The 27976-nt window shown below is 37.0% G+C and overlaps 1 protein-coding gene across 4 annotated transcripts; it reads left to right on the forward strand.

Moving 5' to 3' along the window:
* ENTPD6 (ectonucleoside triphosphate diphosphohydrolase 6) lies at positions 1-26782 on the forward strand. Of its 4 annotated transcripts, none has more exons than XM_039320871.1 (15): positions 1-184; positions 3093-3139; positions 7641-7934; positions 11516-11595; positions 12529-12672; positions 13803-13878; positions 14330-14365; positions 15049-15137; positions 16050-16129; positions 17196-17260; positions 18900-19001; positions 20263-20403; positions 24500-24556; positions 24717-24829; positions 25558-26782. In XM_039320871.1, exons 3-15 carry the CDS (start codon positions 7691-7693, stop codon positions 25639-25641), a joined length of 1311 nt encoding a protein of 436 aa, XP_039176805.1. In that variant the 5' UTR covers positions 1-184; positions 3093-3139; positions 7641-7690; the 3' UTR covers positions 25642-26782. The 4 variants fall into 4 exon arrangements, with proteins under 4 accessions (XP_039176805.1, XP_039176806.1, XP_039176807.1 ...); XM_039320872.1 differs by having other exon boundaries at positions 11519-11595; XM_039320873.1 differs by lacking the exon at positions 12529-12672.
* Positions 26783-27976: the final 1194 nt, after the last annotated feature.

The raw sequence follows: 27976 nt of genomic DNA on the forward strand, positions 1-27976 counted from the left end.
CGAGTTCGTCTTGCGCGTGCGCAGGTTCCTCAGGCAGGGTAGCACCGCTGATAACTGTTCTCCTGAGATGGGGAAAAGAAGCGCTCGGGTTTGGCGAAGTTGAGAAGAAAGCGGTTTGGGCAATCACGAGCTCGCCCGATTCCAGCATGCGGTTCCTCGGCTGCCTAACGCGCTACGAGCGGAGGTGAGGGGACAGCCGCTCAACGTCTTCTGGCGGGAGCGGCCATCCTGGTCCCCCGCGGGGCTATAGGGTTCCCCGCGGCTCAAGAAATGAAAAATTGGGGGGGGGGGGGAGAGAGAGCAGGGAAGCGACTTGCAGGCGGCGCTTTACTGACGGAAAAGAGAGGCTCGCCCTCAACCGGCGCGCGGCTTTTGGGCTCGGCGCTTCTGTAAGTAGTTTGGGGCAATCTAAGGCAGAGTAAGACGTGGGAAGTCCCAGCCAGCTTCCGGGTTGTGGTCTTGTTTTGTCTGGACTCTGGAGGAATTTAGTCAGGCTTTTTGAAAGTAAGCCTGCCTAGAAAACCAGTTGTTATTTATAAGATGATGATGACATGGTGGGGTCACACTTATAATGGATAATTTCCAGGGGAAGCTTTGGTCCCTCACCACTGTAGAGTCTGAAGTCGTACTTTAGCAAGACTGGCTTATTCTGGGAACCCAATGGGCCTGGATAAAGAGGGCTTTCCCACTGGGAAACCTGTAACCACAGCCAGTAACTAAGATGACTTTAAGGAATGTTTGACGGCCTTATTGAATCTGTTCGTATCTATGTGTACCCTCTGGGATTAGATTGATCATAAATAGCAGAAGAGGGTTATTGTCTTACATTATTTTAAAATATGAATCCCATATTTCCACTGTGTAATGCTTAAAACAGATTAAAGTGATTACACCACAGGCTAAAGCAATCCCACAAGACCATAAGCAAATGTAAAAAGTGTTGTTCCTGGCCTTCTCTGAAAAGATGTATGATTGGTGTAAATAATGTTTCCAAAAGGAATGGTTATGAACTTTTATTTAAGATTGTGATTTAAGATCATTATACAGCAGTTTTAGAACCAGCACTACAGTACACTTAAGCTAAAAAAAAAGTGCCACACTGCCCATTATGTCTTGTATTTTAACCAGAATTTGACACCCAGGACCTTTACATATTGCCAATGTTTCCATTTCGACCAGTGATTCTCTTCACTTTGTGACTTTGAAATGCTAAGAACCAGTTTGCCTTTCCAGCTATCCCAATAGGAGAGTTCACAGAGCAACACCCAGTACAGGTGTACAGTTAGTCCTCGACTTACGACCACAATTGAGCCAAAAAAAATTCTTGCTAGGTGAGACATTTGTTAAGTGAATGTTGCCCCATTTTACAATCTTCTTGCCAGTTGTGAAGTGAATCACTGCAGTTGTTAAATTAGTAACATGGTTGTTAAGTGAATCTGGCTTTTCCATTGACTTTGCTTGTCAGAAGGTTGCAAAAGGTAACATGACCCCAGGCCATTGCAATGGTCATAAATGTGAATCAGTTTCCAAGAGTCTTAATTTTGATCATGTGACCATGGGGATGGTACAATGTGAAAAATGGTCATAAGTCACTTTTTTCAGTGCCATTGTAACTTTGAATGGTCACTAAATGAACTATTGTAAGTCGAGGACTACCAGTACCTCTGTTTCCCCCCACACACATTTATTTCTTAAAATAATTTATAAAGATAGCAAATATCCTTTAGTTGCATATAATAACTTTATTAAAGTGGAGATGATGGGGAAACTGAAAAAAGTCTGTATAGCACATTCAGCCACTTCTAGTATTAGTCACAGGAAATTTAGTTATCTAGTATTCTGGTACCAGAAGATTTGCAAACTGTTTTGATCAGTATCAGCCACCTTTGCAATAGCTGTCATTTTCTGCCTTTTTAAACTGGTAAGACTTTATTGATATCAGAGCACCATAATAATGTAGGGGAAGGTTTTTTTTTCTTTCTCTCTGTTCATTTTTGTCTGCCTGTTTTACTATTTATCATACATGACTGTGGAGAAAAGATTTTTTAAAAAAAAGGACAATGAAGATAATCAATGCAGCTGGTTTCCTGTATCTCTGGCTAGAGGAAAAAAGGGAGAATTAAAGTACATTTCTGATAAGTAATGTTTTTGCTATTTTTTTAAAGCAGTTAAAAACATATTTGTTCTAGGTCTAGACAATAGAAAAATTCCAAGTTGAAATCAGTAATAATCATTGCTTAACTACAGTTTCAGTCATTGTCCAGGTTTTTATATAATTACATATATAACAATAATTTATGATGACTGGCTTTAACAATCTAAATTGTAGTTTAACCATGGTTAATGGATTAAGATGTCATTATCAGGGTTTTCATATCACTTATATAATGTGGATGGAATATCACACTCTAAGCCAAACCATATCTTGGTTTAACACAATGAATGAAGTAAGCCAAGATTTTTTATTGTTCTTAATTGGCACCAAGCTATACAAGTTGAGGGTTCTCTAAATAATAGTCCAACATATTTGAAAATACTAGATTTGGGGACGACTATGCCAAATAATTAGTAGTAGTCTGATGTTAAACTGAAAGAGTTGCAGAGACCTTTATTTTCCCATTTAGCCTCCCTCCTGCCTCAGAAGGTAGTTCATTTTCTGTGCAATACTTAAAAGATGTGTCTGAGTTATGCAAGTTAATATAATTTCATATTTCCAGAAACAAAGGAAATGGTCCTAACTGCTGTTTTCACAGTTGGTTAGAAGAGCAGTAAAAACTTAAATGTGTACTAGAAATAATCATGTATATGTTAGCCCTGGTCCTGTTACATTAAGCTTCTTTTAAAAGCTAAACAATAGAAAATAGTAGAATTCCTTTGTCTAAAGTCATGGTCTGAATCATTTCTATTCCTTCTCTCTTCCTTCAAAACCTAGTATAATACAATATTTAGTTGGGTTCTCACATATGGTTTATTTGATTTTTGCTTAATGCATTGGGTAAATCAAACCATAATTCAAGTCGTATGATTTAGGTTTTATTGTAAATTATTCATTTATGTATTGTATGAACTAAGATATTTTTCATTCCTTTTAGATGGCCAGATGCAAAAGGCTACAGTTCTATTGAAGTGAAGAACATGGGTAGGAAAAAGAGAAATACTGTTATATTTGCTGAAATGTCTTAGATAATTTAAAAAATGCAGAATCTCTTCAACTTATTACCATATTATAAGCTTCCCAGAGCTATTCTGTGATAAGATGGGCGGCCAATCATTTTTATAAATAAATTACCCTTATCTTTAACATTTAATACTATAATTCAGCAATGTCTTCTTTGTCCTTCATTATTCTAATTGTAAAATATCAATAGCCATCATCAACATCAAAAATTTCCTCACCCTTTTTCTTAACAAGGCCGCTAAAGCTGAAGTACTCTTGGGAGAAAAGCAAGTAACACTGAAAATTCAGTTATAAAAAAATAATTCTGGATTGTCCATGTGCTGAGAGGCATATATATATATATATACTGTACTTGTTTATTAAGTCTAAGAGCATGCACCTTTTCTTTTGACTTACTGTACCTATTTCTTAGCTGGCTTTGGTTGGTAAACCTCAGAATTCAAAATAAATAAACTGAACTAAATTGAATTGAATCTTTTAAAGAGCACTTTTCCAATTTCTTTCTTAGAAAATATTTAAATAGTCTGCTGCAGTTTTGAATAAAATACTATATTCACCATGTTGTAAAAAAATTATTTACTGTTGTATAGAGCTGAAAACTCTAGGGAAGTGTCAAAACACCAGGTGAAATTCTTACTTGAAATTCTTTAATTCAGCCATTTAAGTTTATCATTATTTTATATTTGCTAACTCATGACAATTGAATATATGTGCTCATACATAATGGGAAGTTAAGTTTACTGTGATTCAGATTAACTGCGATCAAAGTTCACATAATTCAGGAGGAAATGGTTATTATACCATACGCCCCATACAATAATTTTCTATGAAGAATTTATCTGAATTAGGAACTTACTTACTTTAAAAAAAACTTTCCTTTGAATATATTATTGCTGTTGTTGTTATAAGAGACCTGGCTAAAGTATGATGATTCATCATAAGGAAAAACTACATTATAGAATATTAGTCAAGCTGAATATTATATAGTTCTTTGGACTATAATACATTTTTAAAAGAAATAAATTCTAGACTATCTCATTTTGACAAGTGAGAAAAATTCTGTGAGACTCATATCTTAGTTTTTATATCTATATCTAATGTAATTTCATTAGTTTAGCAATACATGACAATACATCAGTGTTTGTTTTGGTAGAAGTATTTTACTCCTTTCTGTCTTTACTTCTTGTCAAAAATCAGTGAATTTAAAATTTTAGGTCAGTATTTATCTCAATAATCTATTGTATTATTTTTCCACAGAATTTTCCTCATGCCAAAAAAAAAAGTTTATTACAGTAATAGTATCAACAGAATTGTAAAATTTGGCTTAAGACTTCCAGCAGTATTTTATATATTTTTTCTGGAGTAACAAGTTTTTAAAGATAGTTCTTATAGATTTTTATTACATTGTGTATTTTTAGGAATATCATCATATTAAAGTCTTCAAGGCAGAAATTACAAATTAAAACGCATTGCCACATCATTGATATGGCAGAATGAAATGTTAGCGTCTAAGCAGCCTTTCTATATAACAACAACAACAAAGTTGGAAGGAACCTTGGAGGTCATCGAGTCCAACCCCCTGCTCAGGCAGGAAACCCTACACCATTTCGGACAAATGGCTGTCTAGTCTCTTTTTAAAAACTTCCAGTATTGGAGCATTCACCGCTTCTGGAGGCAGGTTGTTCCACTGGTTAATTGTTCTAACTGTCAGGAAGTTTCTCCTTAGTTCTATGTTGCTTCTCTCCTTGATTAGTTTCCATCCGTTGCTTCTTGTCCTGCCTTCAGGCGCTTTGGAAAATAGCTTGACTTCCTCTTCTTTGTGGCAGCCCCTGAGATATTGGAATAGTGCTATCATATCCCCCCTCGTCCTTTCTTCGTTAAACTAGACATACCCAATTCCAGCAACCATTCCTTATATATTTTAGCCTCCAGTCCCCTAATCATCTTTATTGCTCTTCTCTGTACTCTTTCTAGAGTCTCAGCATTTTTTTTTATATCGTGGTGACCCAAACTGGATGCAGTATTCCAAGTATGGCCTTACCAAGGCATTGTAAAGTGGTATTAATACTTCACGTGATCTTGATTCTATCCCTCTGTTAATGCAGCCCAGTACTGTGTTGGCTTTTTTGGCAGCTGCAGCACATTGCTGGCTCATATTTAAGTGATTGTCCACTAGGACTCCGAGATCCCTCTCACAGTTACTACTATTGAGCAAGGTACCCCCTATATTATACTTGTACGTTTGGTTTTTCTTGCCTAAATGTAGAACCTTACTTTTTTCACCATTGAATTTCATTTTGTTAGATAGTGCCCAGTGTTCAAGTCTGTCCAGATCCTCCTGTATACTACGCCTGTCTTCTGGAGTGTTGGCTATTCCTGCCAGCTTGATGTTGTCTGCAAATTTGATGAGTTCCCCATCTATCCCCTCGTTCAAATCATTGATGAAGATGTTGAAGAGTACTGGGCCCAGAACAGAGCCCTGAGGCACCCCACTACACACTTCCCTCCATGTAGATGCAGTTCCATTGAGGACCACACGCTGAGTATGGCCAGTCAGCCAGCTACGAATCCATCTGGTGGTGATGCTGTCTAACCCACATTTTTCTATCTTATTGAGTAGTAGGTTGTGATCTACTTTATCAAATGCCTTACTGAAGCCCAAGTAAATTATATCCACAACATTCCTCTGATCCACTAATTTTGTCACTTAGTCAAAGAATGCAATAAGGTTTGTCTGGCATGATCTGTTTTTGACAAACCCATGTTGGCTTTTAGTAGTGATTTTGTTTGCCTCTAGGTGTTCGCTGATTCGTTGTTTGATTATCTTTTCCAGAATCTTCCCCGGTATTGAGGTCAGGCTGATAGGTCTGTAATTTCCTGGATCCATTTTTTTTCCTTTTTTGAAGCTGGAAACTACATCAGCTCTTTTCCAGTCCTCTGGTAATTCCCCAGTGCTCCAAGATCTTTCAAAAATATAGTTCAGTGGTTCTGAGATCACATCTGCCAGTTCTTTGAGAACCTTGGGGTGTAATCCATCTGGTCCTGGCGATTTGAACTCGTCTAGGCTGGACAGGTGCTCACTTACCATTTTCTTGCCTATCTTAACTTGTGTTTCTATACTCTTTTTTATGGTACTATTTTTGATAGGTTGGTCTGGTTTTTTCCCTTTGTGTAAAGACAGATGCAAAAAATGAGTTAAATAGTTCTGCTTTCTCCCTATTGCTTGTCACCTTCTTGCCACTTTCACCCACTAATGGACCAATCATTTCCTTCACTTTTTCTTGTTTTTTACATGTTGAAAGAAGCTTTTTTTTGTTATTTTTGACTTTGGTTCATTATGAGCCTTAGCTTTCCTCACTTCATCTTTGCAGGTTCGGGCTATTTGTTGATATTCTGATTTAGTTATGTGCCCCTTTTTCCACTTTCTATACTTGTCCTTTTTATCTTTCAATTTATCAGAGTTCTTTATGCAGCCATGCTGGTTTCTTTTGAGAGCTATTATTTTTCCTCTTTGTTGGTATTGTGCTAGACTGGGTTTCTATTATCTCACTTTTCAAAATTTCCCAAGCTTCTTGAGTTGTTTTCCCCTGGGGGATTCTCATCCATGGAATCCTTCCCATGCCCTCTCTAAGTTTATTGAAATTAGCTCTCTTGAAGTCCAAGACTCTAGTTTGACTATGGAAGCTTGTGCTTCCATAATGTTGAATTCCAATATTGCATGATCACTTCCTCCCAGAGTTCCTATGGCTTCAACACTTTCTATCATTTCATCTCTGTTAGTGAGAATTAGATCCAAAATGGCTAATCCCCTAGTTCCCTTCTGTACAAGGTTGGGAGACAAAGTTGTCTGTTTGTCAGAAATCTGTTTGATCTTCCACTTGGTGCAGAGTTTGTCTCCCAATTTGATTGATGTCAGGGTAGTTAAAGTCCCCCTTACTATTGTGATTTGCTTCCTACATACCATGACTAGCAAAAAGTTCATCTATTTCCTCTGTTTGGTTGGGTGGCCTATAGTATACACCTATGGCAATGTCATTTTTTCTCCCTTTTATATTGACCCAAATGCATTCAAGACAGTTTTCATCATTGTTGTGCTCTATTTCTGTAGAGATGTAGTTATTTCTTATATAGAGAGAAACTCCACCTCCTCTTTTATTTGGTCTGTTTCTTTTAAATAATTTAAATCCCTCTAGCTGTGTGTTCCATTTGTGGGTTTCATCTCACCATGTTTCTGTAATGGCAACAATATCATATCTGCCCTCATTAACCTGAATTTCTAGTTCACCCTGTTTGCTGTTCATACTCTGTGCATTGGTATATAGACATTTGAGTCCTTTATGATTGACCCTGTGTTTACTTTCTACATAACCTGTTTGGTGCCTGAGTTTTGCGTGATGGCTCCATTTTTCTCAAATAAATTTCATACTTCCTTTCATGAGAAAATTTGATATTTTTTTTTTAGATTACAGGAAATCATAGGCAACTCCTCAAAAAAGTGAAAGAAAAAGTCCAATGGAGACCATGAAGATCCCAAAACTATTCTGGGTGTTTGCAATTTTCACATGTGCTGCTATATATGCTGTGTATACCAAGTGGAATTTTTACTACAGAAGAAAAGGTGTTGACAAAGGTTTGGAAAAGCAACTTAGTGCTGAGATCTCAAGAAAAGATGAGGCAGTTCTTTATGGAATTATGTTTGATGCTGGAAGCACTGGCACCCGTATACATGTATTCCAATTTGCACAGAAACCAAAAGGTAAGCTCTTCAGTTCATAATTTTGCTAATATAGGTACCGCTCACTTACCAACCACTTGTTCAGTAACTGTTCAAAATTGCAGCAGTGCTGAATAAGTGGTACTTACAACCTGCCTTCAAAATTCTGGCCATCACAACATCCCCATGGTCATATGATCATGATTTGGGAGATTGGCAACCAGCTTGCACTCAAGATGAATACGTGGTCATGTGATTGCCATTTGCAACTTTCCCTATTAGCTTCCACAAGCAAAGTCAATGGGGAAGACAACAGGGAAGGTCATAAATCACGCTGGTCAGTTCCCTCCAGCCTTCCTGCACACTCTGCCATGCTGTCTTTCCCTTGACTGCCACACAGTAGCATCCCCCCCTCACCCAACTCACATGCAGCCTGAACTGGGCCACCTAGGTCTTCCCCCCACCCCTCTGCAGCACCCCCATGTTCCAGTGCAATTATGTGTCATACTGTGTGACTGCATCTCTTTGTGATGGCAAACCCAGTCCCAACTGCTATCATAACCCAAGGACCACCTGTAGTGTCCTAGATGCTCAAGCTAATTTTGCTTTCTGTGAAGAATTATGATAGTAAAAGTTGTGTGAATTTGTTTAAAATAATTAGAATATTATTACCAATATATGTTTAATTTCTTTCTGACTGTTTCCATTTGAAATCCACATACTGTGAGAAGTTGGAATGATTGGTATTAACAAATTCCTCCATGTTCAGTGACCTGAAGTATGCTCATAACAATACTTACTTAAAGTTAATATCTCTGCACAAGCAAGCAGTAATGTCACAGTAATGTCTTTAGTCCTTAACCAGATGTTGGTTTTCTCACTATCCTGTTTCATGTTTGTTTCAGTTTTCTGCATTAGCACTGAGTGAAACTTTAATTTTGATCACATTAGACCAGACATATCAAACATAAGGCCCGGGGGCCGGATGTGGCCTGCAAAGTGGTTTCATGTGGCAGTGAGGGAACGGCCCCCTCTGCCTTGACCCTGGCCCAGGCCGGCCAAGAGCCAATGTACAATTTTGTGGTGGCCATCTATGCTGAAACGCATTCAGTCTTAGCCCCACAAGGCCGTCTGGAAACAATGAGGAACCAGCCCCTGCCACATCGGCCCCACCTCCTGGGTGCATGCTGGGGAGGTGTTACCCTTTGTGAGGAATGAAGAAATGCACCACCACCTGGAAGTGGCCAGCAAATGGCCCTTGCCTACTTCACCTATCCGGCTTGATGGGCTCCGGGGGAGGGTTTCGGCAGGTAGCGGGGCGTTCTCCTCACAGTGCCAAGAGCTGAGCCAAATGGTGCAAATCTGATGAGAAATGCAATGCTGCCTAGCCCCCAGTCTGCCCAGTTTCAGCAGGCAGCAAGGTGCAAAGCTGACGGGCTTTTCATCGCCTGGCTCAACCTCTCGGCGCTGTGAGGAGAGCGCCCCGCTGCCTGCCGAAACTGGGCAGGCTGGGGGCTGGGCGGCATCGTGCTTGTTTTTGGATTTGCACCGCCCGGTTCAGCCTCTTGGCACTGTGAGGAAAATGGGAAAACTAGGCAGGCTGGGGGCTGGGTGGCATTGCGCAGGTAATATTGACTCTCACGCTGCTCATGGCATCCCCTCTCCCAGAGCCCACTAAGCCAGATATGTGAAGTAGATGAGAGCCATGTGCTGGCTACTTCCAGGCGATGGTGCATTTCTTCATTCCTCACGAAAGATGACACCTCCCCAGTTTCATTTCTTGCCTGTTTTTCTCCCTCTCTCATCTCAAATATTTTCCACTACTCTGTATTTAGGAAGGAAAGAAGGAGAGGGAGGGTTTGAGGGAACTCCTGCCTTAATCCTGTCCTGCTGCCCTTTCACCATCCCCTTGCCCCCTCCTCCTGGGGGTCATCCATCCTATTGCTAAGCCGGGTCTACTCCCATAGAGAGGGAATGGGCCTCCCTCTGACTTTGCCCTCGTACCCATCATGAGCAACCTGGCTAAGGAGAGCAAGCACAGCAGCAGCAGCCTTGAGGAGGAGATAAGTGCAGCTGGGCGCCCCCTTGGGGAAGTGGGGCTGGGCTTGGTGCCACAAGTGCTTGAGGGCCAGGCTCTGCGTTTGACCTCTGCTGCCCAGGGCTCCGGGCAGCCCGCACCACCATCCAGCCCCCCCCCCCCGGCATGGCCTGAGAGGAACAGTGAGGCTCCTCCAGTGGACCATGCCTTAGCACTTGCTCTGGTCCCATCCCCTTCTACCAGAGACCCTCAGATCTGTCCCACTCCTGCCCAGGCCCCCACAGGCACCCTTGACGCAAACGATGTAGAGCTCGTCACCCAGTAGGTCACACCCACTCAATAGGCTGCACCCACACTGGCCACACCTACCCGGCCCCCAAGGGCAACCACAGTGCTGATATGGCCCTCAATGAAATTGAGTTTGACACTCCTGCATTAGACCAAGAATCGGTTACATCAATTCTTTCATACAAATAACCCATTTAACCCATGTTATAACTTTTTAAATAAAAATTATTTGGGTAAGTCTTCCCAAAAAACAAGTTCCATTTTTAAGGTTGTGTTTGAAGTTAAAAGTAATTATTTTGGGTTGCTTCCTTCTAACATAATCAGAAAAATACTTGCACTCCAAAAAACAAAACAAAGTTGGAAGGGACCTTGGAGGTAATCTAGTCCAACCCCCTGCTCAGGCAGGAAACCCTATACCATTTCGGACAAATGGCTGTCCAGTCTCTTCTTAAAAACTTCCAGTGTTGGAGCATTCACCGCTGCTGGAGGCAGGTTGTTCCATTGGTTAATTGTTCTCACTGTCAGGAAGTTTCTCCTTAGTTCTAGGTTGCTTCTCTCCTTGATCAGTTTCCACCCGTTGCTCCTTGTCCTGCCTTCAGGCGTTTTGGAAAATAGCTTGACTCCCTCTTCTTAGTGGCAGCCCCTGAGATATTGCTATCATGTCCCCCCTCATCCTTCTCTTCATTAAAAATCATAAGTCACGATCGTGTGATATTTTGCTTAATAACTAGTGATTTGCTTAATGACCAAAGGGGAAGTGAGATTATAAGCCTGTCATAATCATGTGATTTTTGCTTAGTGACTGCATTTAACAATGAAGTTTTTGTTCCAATTGTGTTTACTAAATGAGGACAACCTGTGTTGTCCTTAGCCTGTTTTCTTTTATCATCATTTACTCATATCAGAATTTGCTGCCTCCTGGTGGCTCAAATATTTTAATATTTTTATAAAAGCTGTGGCACATTTATATATTTATAGAAGTGGTGGGTTTTTTGAGATCTAGTTTAAATATGAAGCAACAGTTGCAAAAAACATGGTCTAAGAAACATATATATGTTTTTTCAGAATCACATAAATAGTGTCATCATACAATGAAGAGCTTTTCCCATAAGACAGTTGGAAACAAGGGATAATTCCGCTGGGTATACTATTTTCTACAGTTAAAAATTAGAAGAAAGATTTCACATTAATTTCTTGATTAATTAATTAACTTAATTTTCTGTGTCTTTGATTTGCAGACTGCAAATTACGCATAGAATCCTTTACTACATTGAGTTAATTTTTCTTTTTTTTAAAGCAGAACTTCCTAGATTAATTGATACCACATTCAAAGCATTAAAACCAGGACTCTCTGCATATGCTGACAATGTGGATAAGGTAATTTGAACTTAAATAAGTCAATTTAGGCCATGCTTACTTGGAAATAATTTTTAATTATTGTTAAATTATAAAAATATAAATTATAAATATTAACATTATCAATTATAAAAAATATAATAATAGAAATTTCTTCTGAAGAAACATGCATATCATAGTATTGCCAGGTTTACAGGTGTATAGTTGTTGAAGAAATATACATCTATGCTATTTGTTAGGTAAGGTTTTAAACATTTTTTATGTTCTGTCTCCATTTTTAATAGGTATCTTATCTACAGAATAATTTTTCAACAGGTAGGCATAGCTTGTGCCAAAGTTAGGACCATGGATGTTAGGCAGAAGCAACCAGAACAGCTCCGAAGTTTCAGTCAAGAGGTTTCTTTATTGTTCAGTTGCCAGACTGCCTGCCTGCCTTCCCTTGGGAAAGCCTGATGTAGTCCTAAGTGTTTGATCTCATATGCTTTCTCACCTCCTAGAGCAGGGGTGTGAAACTGCTGGCCCAGGGGCTGGATGCATCATGCTAAAACCACGCCCACCCCATTGCCGGCAATGGGAAAAAAGTCACACTATGTCACGACACATCACATGATGTCGCGAGTTTGACAGAAAGCTATTCTATAGAACAGGCAGGACAGCAGAAAGCAAAATGCTGTGTACTTTGAATATATTTTTTTAACTTGTAAGCCTCTCAGTGCCATCAAGAAGTCAGGCAATCTCAAAATCTTAAAAATAAAGAAATAGCCTGTATCATCCACGTTTATAGTTATTTGTTTTTTAACTGCTTGAATAACTGTTTTAGTGGTTTAAGGCACCAGGCTAGAAGTCCAAATAAGAGAACATACTGTATGCTTGTGTGCGCACACATGCATACAAACACAAAAAACCCTCCAAACCCTGCTTAAATAAAAAGGCAACACATTTTTATTTTGTCAGAGTGCTGAAGGAATAAATGAGCTATTGGCAGTTGCTAAAGAAACTGTCCCTATGCATTTGTGGAAGTCAACTCCCTTAGTTCTTAAAGCAACCGCTGGCTTAAGATTGCTGCCAGAAAAAAAGGCACAGAAATTATTGGATAAGGTACTTTGTTCTTTACTCTTATTATCTTGATTAGCCTAAATTAGTTTGGTATCAGGGCAGGAATCTGTGTTAAATCTTTTGCAGTATGTATTCTAGTCTAATAGATAATGGTTAGACCTCAGGCTTATTGATGAATGTTAGAATATTAATAGGAGGCTGCATTACAGTTTGTCATCCACAGTTATGAAGATGGGTGTGATTTCTTTTAAATCTTCCAATGCAGCAATGGATGATTTGAACAGGTTTATCAAAAAGCTTAATACAGATAACAAATCTGGAAGAGCTCTGCACCTGGAATGCGTAAATAATTTGACCTAGATGGGGTTCATTCTCCGTAAATGCTTTTAATTTTGGGAATGCTCCATTATAGCTCCTGAGTATCAAGATTACTGTGTATTTGATTTATGATTTTCTACCACGCTCAGATGGTATATCCTCAGTTTCTGAGAATGACCAGCTGTTAGGAGACACTGGTACAGATAGTCCTCGACTTACAACCATTTGTTTAGTAACTGTTCAGAGTTGTGCTGAAAAAAATGACTTATGACCAGTCCTTATAATTGTGACCATGCAACATTCCCACAGTCACATAATACAAATTTGGGCTCTTGGCAACAGCGTGTATTTACAATGCATTCCAGGGTCATGTGATCTCCATTTGTGACCTTCCCAGCCAGTTTCCAAAAAGCAAAGTCAGTGGGAGAAGTTGGATTCACTTAACATCTGCAAGATTCATTTAACAACAGTGGTGATTCACTTAATAACAGTGGCAAAAACAGTCATAAAATTGGGCATAACTCGCTTATTGGCTGCCTTGTTTAGCAATCAGAGTTTCAGTCTCCATTGTTTTTGTAATTCAAGGACTGTCTGTAATCCTGATAAACAATAAAGAGTAAAATCAGTAGTATCTCTGTGCCATATTTTCTATTATCATCTGTTTATCTCTGATTTGACACAGCACTATTTTTACTTCTTGATGGACACTCATTATGGAGGAGGTAGTTTAAATATAAAAGTAAATTGTTCAATAAGAAGAATGACACCATATATACAACTGCAGAGAAATATTTTCTGAATGACAGTGTTTTTTGAGTTTTAAATATATTTGTATCAATCTTCCTTTAATTTAGGTAAAGGACATTTTTCAAGAGTCTCCATTCTTTATAGGAAATAATTGTGTCTCCATAATGGATGGATCAGATGAAGGTAGTTGGATTTGTTTTTCAATCATTTCATATTCTTCTTGCTTTTGTTTGTAAAATAACCTTCCTGTACTATATAATTCTTTATTCTAGCAGATACTTTAAATAAGTTCATAGTGACTTCATGTATCGTATAGTGCTCCAGGTTAACTAAGATCTTTTGGCTTGTAAATAAATAGCACACTGAACTGACATTTTCTATATATCTTTCCTCTAAAGATCCAGCTCATTTTTTCTGATACAGTAGAAACCAGTTTGAAACCTAAGCTCCAGTTAGTGTTAGTCAGATACCTATATCATAATTGTTGTAACAAGCATGTGTCTCCTGTGCCACTTTTTCACTCATCCTGTTTTGAGTGATTTAGAACAATTAAATTTGCTCTTACTGATAAATAAATCACAGGATCTGGAAAATTGAAACCTAATCTGTACTTAATTGCATTTTTTAAAATCAGGTATTTCAGCATGGATCACAGTCAACTTTTTAACAGGTATGTTTGCAAGTATGTTTATTACATTTATATTCTATATTATTTATTAAACTTATCAGTTTAATAAATCGCCCATCTTGTCAGTGGTGACTCTAAGTGATTTACAAACATTCAGTTAAAATGCACTATAAAATATTGAAACAGTAATTGGAATCATACATTTAAAATTCAATTAAAATAAAACAAGAGGGAGAGGGAAGAAACAAAGTGCTCACAGGGAGGAGGTGGGGTATTATGTACTCCATCAACCACCTCCAAAGTGCCCATCCCCATTGGGATCCCAGTATAATGCAATTTATGTTCTCTCAAAATGTTCGAAGTATATAATTCGCTATTTGCTGAAGTAATTTGCTATATCAAACTACAACATTTACATAAGTACTATTGCATTCAGTGTAGCAGTTCCCAGGACATAAAACACATTTGCTTCAGATAAAACTCCAGTTATAGTTTGAATTTAAAACCTATGCTTGCTTTAAATATATTTCAGCAAAAACAAGAAATTAAAACATTTCCATGTATTTTATGTTCCTTGTTTATTATTTGAAATTAGAAGCCTGATTTATATATGCATGATAATATAGGCAAGGTACATGTGTTTTACTTGGAACTGTTTGTACAAATAATTACATTTCTTGAATAAACAATCCATTAACTTTGCTTTATCAAATGATGCATTTCAGATAGCTTGAATAATCCAACGAAGAAATGTGTAGGAATGCTAGATTTAGGTGGTGGATCTACTCAAATCACATTTCGCCCGAGCACTGAAGTAAGAAGAATACAGGTCCCTTTTATTTCAACTTTTTCAAGAGATCACAAGATATTTTACACTTCTTTGTTTCTGTTGATTTGCTTCAATTTTGATTTGGGGTAAGGCTAATACTGACTATATAAATGGCTATGGATAAAGGCCTGTTATGAGAAATAGCTCTGTATAAGAGCATGCACCTGCCTATTTTGTTATATGCGGGGGGAATGAATGGGGGCTCACGGATGTGCATTGAATATAAAAGTTGGAAAGTTGGACCACAAGGTGGGATAAACAAATCACAAAGAAGGGGGAAAATAGAAAGCTGTGCTTGCTTGGATGGCTGATGAGGTTTCAGAAAGAAAGGGAAGAAGTTTAAAGAACAAATGGCAATATATCAAGCAATATATGGACATATTGCAAGCAAGAATGATTTGAAAGATAGAAAGATATGGGAGGTATAATGAGTGGTGAAAAATAATTTTAGTCAAGTTTCCTTTTATTTTATGCCTTTAATTTATTTGGCTTCCTATTTCTTATTCCTTTTCTGTGTTTTGCATAACCCTGACAGTGTTGATATGAATATAGGTTACAATTAACAAGCAACATAGCAGTATTTTAATTGTCTTGTAGGATGCCACTGTAGTTAAGTGACATAAGGCACATAATTTTAATAGATGCAAGTATCTGTAAGATTCTAGGCTTACTGGCTTAATCAGAAAATAGTAGCATATAAAGTGGAAGATCATTCTCTGGTCTATTTACTGTGCTATCCAATCTTGGATCTTTCTACTTGTTCTTATCTGACCATGATGCATAGAGATTTAACACATAATTTTAAGAACATTTAAATACAGCTTTTTTAGTAGCTCTCCAACGACATTGCTCTGTTTTCTTTTTATGGAATATCAAGTATTTTCTCTTTCTTTACAGACATCTATAGAGAACTCAACTGCTGAACACATCATTTCATTTAATTTGTTTAATACTACATATAAACTGAATTCACACAGGTTAGTTGTCAGAATGCTTTTTCATATAGTGCAATAAATTATTTTTTAAAGATTGTTAAATGTTCCTAGTAATTGATTATTTATAAAAAATATCTAATACATTGTTGCATGCAAACATTTAGGCACCTCTGTATGTTTCTGGAGAACAGACTTTTGATAGTCCTAAACTTGGTTAGTGGAGAAATACAGGTGCTCTCAATTATGCAGAATCTAAGATATGGTAATGTTAAGATCAAACTCCATTTATATCCAGGGTCAATTATAAATTTAATAGAGAAATAAGATATTGTGCTACCTGATTTTTGTGTAGAATGGAGTTGGCACAAACTAAATATATGCAGGGCTCTAAGAATCTACCCCAAACACATTCTAGAGTAGCAACAGGTCAAGAGATTATTTGACTCCTGTACACAGAAAACCAGAGGACATTTTATAGCCCACATTTCTGACACTGTTCCCCTAAAAGTCTGAGCAATTTAGATTGGGTGGGCAACCATATAGATCAGATTTTTCAGACTGTTACCTATAAGTCAGGAGTCCCAGGAATTAAAAAGCCAAAATATAAATTTGGAGAAAGGTACTGATCACATTGATGTGTTAAATATTTGTAATATCCTTCCCGTACTTTTAAAAAATATCTTTTCCTTCCTTCAAAGACAATGTTTTGGGGAATAGCAGCAGATTATGGGCAATTCAAATTTAGCACGTGACCATACAGTTGCTAGTTATAAAAGTATTGGCCATTTTATAATAAAGAAAATAACCATATTTAGAACAAAATTATTATTACAAGTATTAGAACAACTGAAAGGTGCAAATTGATAGCAGATCTGCCATATTCAAAATCTCCTTATACATACAGTATGTATATTCTTATAGTCTGCAATAAGATGACTTCATTTTTTTTTACTCTTTCACAATTCAATGGCTGCAAAATCCAATGCATTCTGTATCTATTGTTTATAGTCAGCCACTGATAGATATGCTGTACTTCATAAGTGCTATTCAGCAAAAAAAAAAAAAAGAATCTAGTCTTTATCAGAATTACTTCTCTCAATCTGTCTAGTTACTTGGGATTTGGATTAATGTCGGCACGACTGGCAATTTTAGGAGGAGTTGAAGGCCAAGCCTGTAAGTATTATATATTATTTGAATGATCTACAAGAATCCTAAATTGCTTTTTTTAAAAAAAATGTTCACTTTTCCAAATAGATAGTAACATATACTACTCAATTAAAATCTATAGTTTCTTTCTCTTTTCTTTCAAGGTATTAGAAGGAATGCACAGGTAAAACATAATTAAAGATAATTAAAACAGATAAAACTCAAAATAATGCTATGCCTGGTCAGGAAACAGACTATGAACATCAACCTTGGCTAATCTTGAAAAATCTAAGGAAAGTGAGATCTGGTTACTATTGGGAGATCAGGATATATATATTTGATTGCCAAGACAATTCTGAGACAGTACTGCTATTGTACAAAAGCAGCACCATTTAACCTGGGTTCCCTTCACCTCCTAGAAGTGCAGGAAAACTAGAAGCTGTTCCCTACAAGATCAGGTGGGGCTAATTCTGATGCAGGCAGTCTTAAATGCCAAGCCTTGAAGAGCTTTAAGGAGAAAGATTAGCACTTAATATTGTATCCATAAATTTAATGGTAACCATTGCAGAGCACACAAAATTGTTGTCATGTGTTCTCATTGCCAGAAACCAGGAAATATCAGGCTGTCATGTTCTGTACTAGTTGAAATTTCTGAATAGTGTTTAAGAGCAAGCCTGTGTAAAACATAATAACCAATCCAGATGGCGATGAGAACTTATAATCAGGTCCTTCTGCATCAAATAGGATTGCCATCGCTGCAGTTGTTGCAGCTGGGCAAAGCTCTTTAGCATACATTTTAGCTGCTGTTATAGCAGGAGCCCTGAGTGTAAAAAGGTCCCCAGATTGCAAACCTGCTCTTTCATGAATAGCTCCTGCCCATCCAATGGTAATGCTGGTGTTGAAAGAAAATGTGATACACAAACAATAACTCATCTTACTTGACTTCAGCTTCATTATGTTCTTTTCCAATCTTCCCAAACCTGTTTCTACAACCTAGCCTAGCGAATGCCATTCACACAGCTATATCTTAGGAGCAGCACCCCTGACCACCAGTAAGGTATTTCTAATTATCAGAACCATCCCTCCTCTCCCATCCTAATATCAAAGTAGTTGAAGGACTGAAATCTGGTAGGGTAAGTCTCTGACAAGGCTACATTGTCACTTCATGCATCCACGTTTCAGTAATAGATGATAGGTGTGCTGCCTGATTCAATACCAAGTCACGGATGAAGATGATGTTATTGCAAACAGACCTGGTCTTAACTATCAGCATCCTGAGGCTTTACATTGTATCTGGAAGTCTGTTGGTAACGTCAACAATAGGAAACGTGCTGCAATCTAGACTGGAAAATTAAATCCACTGTGGAAGAAGGCAATAGCAATCTCCTCTGTATTGTTGTCAAGAGAACTACATGTATGTCTATGAAATCACTCAGAATTGAACTTGATTCAAAGGAGAGTTTACCTTTTATTCCGTCTTTGGAGAATTAGATACTTTAGCTTTGCTTACTACCCTGAATTTATGTCTGATTGATAATTGTACTATACATTCAATTATCAAATAGAAAACATTCGCTTGGGAATAATGGGGGTGGGAAAACAATTTGCCTACTCAAAATAATTGCTGTATCTCAAGCAAACTCCTCTCTATATTTTTTCCTAACAGTGAAAGAAGGTGAAGAACTAACAAGTCCCTGCTTATCACTTAATTATCAAGGTGAATGGGAACATGCAAAGATAATGTACAAAATTAAAGGGCAGAAAACAGGTACAAGATAAGATGATAAGATAATCTTTATTGTCATTTTTTACTGTGGGCATACTGGCAAACATTAAAAATGAAATTCTGTTGCTTGCTTTCAAAAGTGTACACATATAAAACAAACTTATAAACATGCTATGTACAATATATGTGCTATATGTTATATACTTCTTTATTTTTGATTTGTACAAATGGGTCTTTTGAATGGAAATTGTACATTTGTACACATTCTTCCTATAAACCAGTGATTCTCAACCTTTCTAATGCCGTGACCCCATAATACAGTTCCCCATGTTGTGGTGACCCCCAAGTGGGTGTGGCCACCAATAAGAGGGAGTAGGACAGCTAGGGAAAAGGGAAAAAATGGCGGACAGCATGGTTTGGTGACCCCCGTGAAATGGTCATTCGACCCCAAATGGGGTCCCGACCCATAGGTTGAGAACCACTGCTATAAACAGAGGAGTGCGTATATAATATTATGCCCATATGCAACAGTTTTACCAAATTTCTGCAGTCACACTCATGAATAAGGATGGTTGTTTGAAAACAATCACAGCAGAAGGCTGATTCATAAACCTATTTAAGGTGGCACATCAGCTTTTTAATATTGTTTGATCCACAAGTGATTTGTGATGGAATTCAGAGATACAGAAGGGAGAGTTTTATTGTGCTGATCTAAAAATCTTTGAAAGTAAGAACAATTAGAGGTTTTTTTCTGTCTTTCCCTCCTTTCCAAACATGGTCCCAGTAATCAGGCATTTTTCTGAAATACTTCATTTTTAGGAAAGAGTGCAGAAGTAAGTATAATGGAAACATTTTATTCCTTTTAGGCAGCTCATGATTATAGTTAAAATATATCTTTCAAGCAGCTCAGAATAAAGTCAATGCACTGATCTAACAAAGGACAAGTTTGAACCAGAAACAGCCAAAAAAGTCAACAGATTTCAAAAACTGTAAAATATAAAATGTGCCATAGAATATTGAAAGTCTATATTAAAAGCACAAGCCTCCATTAATTCACAGAACCTTTCTTGGAAAGGTGCTTCAGCTGCTAACTGCTTCCATCAGTAGATGCTTAAACAATTACATACTATTTCTCCATTCCTTCCTCCTCCTTATACAATGTTGTAATTGCCTATGTAATGCCCTGTATCTTTGCTTATTTCTTACTTGATGCTAATTGATAATTATTTGTTAAAGATACTGAAAAATAAAAAATCTCACAAATATGAATTTCATTACAGTCTTTTTTCCTTTTTTCTTTTAGGAAGGCCGCTTTTTGAATCATGTCATAATGAAATATCAAAAGTGCTGAACAAGAAAATTCACGAAATAGTCAGAATAAAGGATTTGGATTTCTATGCTTTTTCCTACTATTATGAATTGGCAGTAGATGCTGGTCTAATAGGTAATTTAGCAATAAGGCAATAAAAACAGTGTGAATGTCATATTACAAAGCTGGCTTTAGTTCACACAAATGTAATAACAAGAGTTCCACAGGGCATTAATACTAATTAGTCAAAGCAAGTGAGAAAGTAGAATCTATCTTGTTTCCTTTCTCTGCCATCAGAGATTCTTCTCATACATCCTGGAAAAAGCTTAAACATCAGTAATTTTAACTAACCCCAAATTTTTATTTACTTATAAAATATTGATGAGCATCAAGTAATATTCTAAAACAACAGTAGGCAGCATGTCAAACTGATCAGGCAATAAATGTTACTGTCTACCAGATAATTAGGAAATTCCCAAACATCCACCAAAATTCCTCCACATGTATCTGGGACAGTCTTTTGTAATACATCTTCAGTAGAAAAAAAATGTAATAAGTCTGTTTGCTGTAGTTTGTTTTATCTGGATTAGGAAATGATTTCACCATGGGAGAACACCAGATAGTTTTTTCTATATCCATATCATTCCATGATTGATCCAAAGTAAAAAAAGGATGGCCAATGAATACATAAAGCCAAGTATTACTTGGGACAAGCCCATGGCAGCTATGGAATCATGAACTCCTGAACCTTTCTGAACCCAAAAGACTGCACAGACATTATGGTACAGGTTGAAGCCTATAGCATTGAAAGGCTGAGTTTTGCCCACAGTAGCTTACAAGGAAGGTGTAAAGGGAGAAAGAGAATTTGAGTTTCAGAGAAAAGTTGGATCTGATTGCAAAACTAGATTCCGGGATTCTAAAAACTTTGTGTATATTTGATATTCACAAAGCCAAAGATAAGCTGAAGATCCATTTCTTATAAGTACATCATTGGTGCTGTGAAATCACCCACAATTGCCATGTTAAAAATATATAAATTGGTGCCGAGTGGCACTGAGAACATCAGCCTACAGCACTACAAGCAAATAAATATAGCTTTCCAAGCCAGTGATAGATGGCAGTAGTGCTTTCACATATGTCATGGCATAGCCTACATATAAACCTTTGGTAAGGCCTTGAGTGCATCAATAAATAAATAAAATTGAATAAACTCCTAGAGGATTATTATGGAACTAATAAAGTCGTAGAGGAAACCCTGATGTTCCAGTTTTACAGTGCAGATGAGATTGGCACTCAGTTTACTCACACTGCTATCAGTTTATTCTAGCACTCAGTCCCCAAGAATACGTGAAAAATTGATTCTTGAGGGAAAAATTTGCAAGGACAGATCCCCACATTAGTTTGCCCAAATGCCAGATTAATACGTATCATAGTTGAAAAGTCACCCTATCCTATAAATTATATGGAATGCAGTAGCTCATGTGGTTAGGATGACAATTTGCAAATCTGTATTCAAACCCCAAGTGCTGCTGTGTGCTGGGGTGAGTTTCCGTCATTCGCTCCTGCCAACTTAGCAGTTTGAAACCATGCTAGCATGAGTAGATAAACAGGTAACACTTCGGTGGGCTCATTATTGTGGGCATGAAAAAAGCCCACAACTGGGTGTCCCCTAGGCAACAGTGATGTCACCGGCTAATCCTTTCACCACGAAAGTACTTCGGTGCTTCCAACACAGAGGTATAGTATACATTATGTATCAACTGCTATTGCAACACACAGAAGACATATTTTACAATTTTACTTTTTCAAAACTTTTTTTAGCCATTTGCTAAATGGCTGAAAATGTCAGTAATGTGAATGCTTTCTTAACTTTAGGCAGTCTTCCAGTCCATCCATCTGGGAGGGTATTATGCAAGAGTGATGACAAATAAGTGTATCTTTCTCAAGCCAAGGTTAAGAATTCTATGAACCTAATATATGTCGACCAGCAAAGAGTTTGACCAGCTATCCTTTGACATTGAGTAGCAAGCTGGTTAAATATAAGCTGAGATGTAGATGTAGGGAATGTTTATGTTCATTGTAGACTATCCAAAACTATATGGAATAGCTAATATTCTAGAAAGAAACAAAATTAAAAATATTAATCAATTAGATGTCTCCAAAAAAATGCATAAGAAAGAAAGAAAACAATTACATGTTTTTCACATTATTTTGCATGGTCTTTGGTGTGGAATCCATGTATGGCTTATAGGCAGTCCTTGACAGTCATTTAACAACTGTTTGCAGTCACAACAGCCTATAATGATCCTAATCTCATAAAACATCATGCTCCCCCCACCACCACATGATCCTAGCAATCATATGATCGCCATTTGCAATCTTCTCTGCTGGCTTCCACAGAAAGTCAATGAGAAGCCAGCACAGAAAGTTGCAAGCAGAGGGGATGTTGGATTTACAGTCCATTCTGCCAGCATGCCAGGGGATTTTCCTTCCTCCCATGCACTAGTGCAGGGGTAGGCAACCTTGGCTCTTTTATGACTTGTGGACTTCAACTCCCAGAATTCCTGAGTCAGCATGGCTGGCTCAGGAATTCTACGTATTGAAGTCCACAAGTCATAAAAGCCAAGATTGCCTACCCTTGCACTAGAGCAGGGGTTCTCAACCTTGGCAACTTTAAGACTTGTGGACTTCAACTGCCAGAATTCCTCAGCCAGCTTTGCTGGCTGAGGAATTCTGGGAATTGAAGTCCACAAGTCTTAAAGCTGCCACGGTTGAGAACCCCTGCACTAGAGGAATGGACCACAAATCTACAACAAATGAGGTTAAAAATCCCTATTTTTTTTAACCAAGTCATGTCCTTAGCACCTGATTCTTCTGTAGAATTAATAGTTCAAAAACCTCTTACACCCATAGATGAAACATTTCTTTTAAGATAGCCATCCAGTGCCCTCTTTCTGTAAGCTTTCAATGTCATCTTACAAATTTCATAGTGTAACCAAAAAAAAAATTCTCATTAGAAAGAATCCTTTCAATTATCTTTAAAATTGGTGCAGTGACAGGGAAGTTGCCTGCCCTGTTCCACTTGAGCCTGTGATTTTTAATCATCTGTAATGTTAATTGTTAATTGTTTTTATATTTATAATTGTTTTCATTTCTATTTTTATTAAACTGTTAGCTGCTAAGAGTCGCTTTGGAAGCAAGATGGGCAGCATATAAATTAATTAAATAAAATCTAAAGGTCATCTAAGCCTTTAATACATTTAAAACTTTCTAGAGCCAACAGCAATCATCTTTTTGCTATATATTCCACAAAGTACAAATCTTTAACTCATAGTTAAATTAAAAAAAAAAAAAGAATTGAAGGAGACATGCATCAATAAAATTTGCCAATCTATAGGTTCTCAATCTTTAAAAAAAACAGTAAAAAAAATTAAATCCAGAATGATTTAAGACAGTGTTTCTCAACCTTGACAATTTTAAGGCATGTGGACTTCAACTCCCAGAATTCCACAGCCAGCATTGCTGGCTGTGGAATTCAGGGAGTTGAAGTCCACATGCCTTAAAATTGTCAAGATTGAGAAACACTGATTTAAGAGGTGAGCCTCAGTCAAACTTAAAGTCCATATAGGCAACATTAGCAACTACAAGCATGATGGAATCCTATGACTCCCAGTTGATCATAACCCAAACACAAAAATGCAGTTCCTGCCATCTGCTTGCCAAAAAAAAAAAAAAAAATGCTGTACAGAATTCACATGGGTAATCTTGGGATCTCAGATTTCAGCAGCAAATCCTGCGCTCAGGTTTAATTTCAGCCGCAATGTGTTCTTCTATTCTACAGGAATGTCAGTTTGCCATAATGGCTCACCAGAAACTGCCCAAGATTATGTTAATTCGTTAATGTGGTATTTGCATTGTTTATTAGTTTAGTGCAATAATTTGTAAAAACCTCTCTCGGAACATAGAAATCTTAAATACAAAAAGATTCCAAATGAATGTCTATTCATTTCTGTAATTCTATGAATATTGCAGGATATTTTTCCCTGTTAAAGACTGAAAATAAGGCACTTCTTATTTTAATGAGCACTAAACCTAAAATGTTGTGCTTGAAATGCACACAATACTGTCTACTTAACCATTTATTAATCATTTAGAATGGCAGCTGTTTTGCCAATACTGCACTCTTTTTCTGTTCTAGAACTGCAGAACTGTTTTTTTCCTCTTTCTTTAGATAAGAAAAAAGGAGGGATCCTACCAGTCAGGAAGTTCGAAAGTGCAGCAAAGAAAGGTAAGCCATTAGTATCTTTGTATGCTTACCTCAAGATCTAAGAAAGTTTTATAAAATACAGTCCAACAAAGGCTCTTTAGTATCCAAAGCAAAGTGTTTTGTGGGAATAGTTCTAGCAATGATCTGCTTTTACATTTATTTGATTTTTTCAATTTCCCAGTGTGTAAAACAATGGAGATTCAACAAGAAAAGCATCCTTTCTTATGCATGGATCTTACCTACATCAGTTTGTTGCTGAAAGAACTGGGCTTTCCAAAGAATCGCATTCTTAAGGTAATTTTTAATGTCAAAATTTGGTGTAGAATTATAATATCAATACTGAAAGTACAAAGAGCAGAGGAAAAGGAATATCCAGGAAGAGAGTAACTGTGCCCCAGACATTGCATCCTACCACGAATCATGTACAATAGTCTTAAATGTGCAAAATAAAATTTCTGATTTTAAATCGTACAAAATTTATTTTGACTGCTCCCATTTGATAAACCTTCATCAGGCGTTACCTGCATAATTTTAGATTTTAGGGTTGTAGGAGCTGTGGTGGTGCAGTGGTTAAAATGCTGTATTGCAGGCTAATTCTGCCCACAGTCAGGAGTTTGATCTTGACTGGCTCGAGGTTGACTCTGCCTTTCATCTTTCTGAGGTTGGTAAAATGAGGACCTAAAATGTTGGGGGCAATATGCTGACATGGTAAACTGCTCAGAGAGTGCTGTAGAGCACTATGGAACAGTATATGTCTTAAGTGCTATTGCTATTCAAATAATACAAATACTACAGCCAAGAAATACTCTTTCCTCTTTTTTCCCCTACATTATAAAATCTGGGAGCCCTGGGATTCCAAATGCTACTGAGTAAAACTAAAGGAGCATACAAATTGGGTATATATGTACTATGTGGAAGGTTATTATATAGTTTCTTGAAATGTGTAGATTACATTGTTTTAAACAGCCCACAAAAATATCTCTGTTTCCAAGACTTTTAATCATGTTTTCTTTTCCTTATAGCTGGCCCAGAAGATTAACAACATTGAAACCAGCTGGGCTTTGGGTGCAATTCTTCACTATATGGATTCACTTCACATGCTATAATATTAGGGATTTACTGACTGGGGAAAATGAATGTAGGAAATTGGACCCGATTGGTTCCTTTGAAAAAGGGCTACAAGTAAAATATATATATTTTAAATGTTGACATCTTTCAGTAAGGGAGGCTAGTGGTTGAGTTTGATAGTTTAAGGTGCCCAGTATTGTCCTGGGGTCACAAACACTTTTTAGTGTCACACATAATCAGTAACACTTATTCTGAAAAAAATAATCCATAACAGCTAAAAGCAGAAGCATATCAGAAATCAAACCAGATTATTATAACAAATATCCTTTGATTTATAATGAACATTTGCTGATGAGCTTTGATTTATTTGATGTACTTTATGAGAAAAGCACTTAATCTTTAGGCAGGTATTTTGCCATCTTGATGCAAGCATATAAAACATCAGAAGCAAGCAACTTTTTAACTGTACCTTTGAATGTTAGGCTGTAGGCATTCAGATTTTAAAATATGTAACAATTTGGGGTATTTATTTAAAAAACTTTGTTATGCTTTGTTAAATTCTTACTGATACGTATTTAGATTGCCTTTTGAAAAATCAGCTTTTAATCCTTCAGAGCCTTGGGGTACTGGTTTATTTTGGAAGAGATAAACTGGGCAAGATGCCTATTCCCACATAGAATTCAGTTGTTTTTACTATTTATTACTGTTGTTATTTGTGAACAGTCACTATCTGAAGCAGTTGCTAAACAAGGACTATCTGTATCCAAAATTGATGAATCTTTTAATATGGGTCATTGCAATAGCTGAATGAGTTTTTTGGCATAGGCTAAAAGCAAGGCAGTATTGGACCATGCCATACGTGTTTTTTGAAATATATTAATTAGCTATAAAATGCTTGTAGAAGAAATTTTTGATTGTACAAATGTGTATGAAAGCCAGAAAGCTTCCTACTCCCAACATTTATGCTTATATCTGAGAGATAATCTGGAAATTCAGAAAAAATGCTTGAATGTTCCAATAATGATTATGTGCATTTGTTTAATTTTGGTTTAAATATTAGATGATGTTTAAAATAATATGAATGTTCCAGATTTTGTATATATCAATTCAATAAAGTGTTTGTATATTTAAGGTTCCTTTAGCTATTAAGAAAACTTCAAATAAATTTTTAAAGTATCACTTCACAGTCTTTTCTTTTAAACAAGTAAATGTATTGTTGCACTAAACAAAGATTGGTGAACTATATAAAGATTAAGAGTAGAATTCCAACAATACTAAGGCTGTTTTCATCCAAGGACTCTGTTCAGAAGCATGTTTTCTAGCTGGGTTTGAAAGGTGAGCTAGTTTATCATTGGATAGGTTGAAATGTACTCGAAACTGCAGTAAAAATGTTTTATTTGAATCAGTGCAACTCTGTGGTGATCCTTTTTTTATCATCTGCAGAAACTTTTGTATCATCCTACCTTTTGGTTCCAAGACATCAGCAATCTTATCAGAATTTCTAAGGCAAAAGCTGACTGGATGGTGTTGAAGTTTATAAGAACCATTTATTTATTTAGCACTATTTTTGTGCTACCCCACTTACAATAGCAATAGAGGAATTAAATAAATATCCTTGGTAAAAAGTTAGAGCAGTACCCCAAATACATTTTGACGGAAAGGTTCAGCTGAATGTAGTCATAAGTTCCCTCCTAAATGTCGATAGGGAAAGGGGCTATATTTATATGGGCAGCAGATTATTCCAAAAGGCCGGAAAAGCAACAAAAAGGGACATTTCCAGTCTCTTACTTCTTTAGGGTATGACTGGCAGATACTGTCTGGGATGGATGATCTGTAATGTTACTAGGACCCAAGCCATAAGCACTTCAAACTGTTTTTGTGATACTAGGAAGAGGAAACAGTGACAATATGGAAATCTGTGTTTTCTTAGAAACTGTTGTCAGTCTTGCAAACACATTAGACACTGCAGGGATTGTTAGAACTGCAGCATGCAAGAAAAGAAGGAGGAACACTTAACTCTGCTGCTAGAGTCGTAGTGACAATATATATAACTATGGAGAAAAATATCAATTGATATCAACCAAGGCCTTTTTTTTTACTAAGAGCAGGGACAATGAATTGAAATAGCAGGAAAGAAAGGAATGATTCTCGCCTACTGTGGTCCTGATTTTTAAAGATGCATTTGCTTATTTTGTTGTCTAAAACTGAAATGGTTCACAGTAACACTTGCAATAGAGTAAACGTTGTAGATACAGCATAATAGTAGCCTATTGTGGAAGTAAAAAGTTACATATTATCCAAATATATATTCTTTTATTCATACATAATTTAACAGAGCACTTTAATTCTGGCATTAAGGAAGTTGGTCTACCT

Source organism: Crotalus tigris, unplaced genomic scaffold (assembly GCF_016545835.1).
Source record: "Crotalus tigris isolate CLP2741 ecotype Arizona unplaced genomic scaffold, ASM1654583v1 scf7180000023713.2527936, whole genome shotgun sequence".
Lineage (NCBI taxonomy): Eukaryota > Metazoa > Chordata > Lepidosauria > Squamata > Viperidae > Crotalus > Crotalus tigris.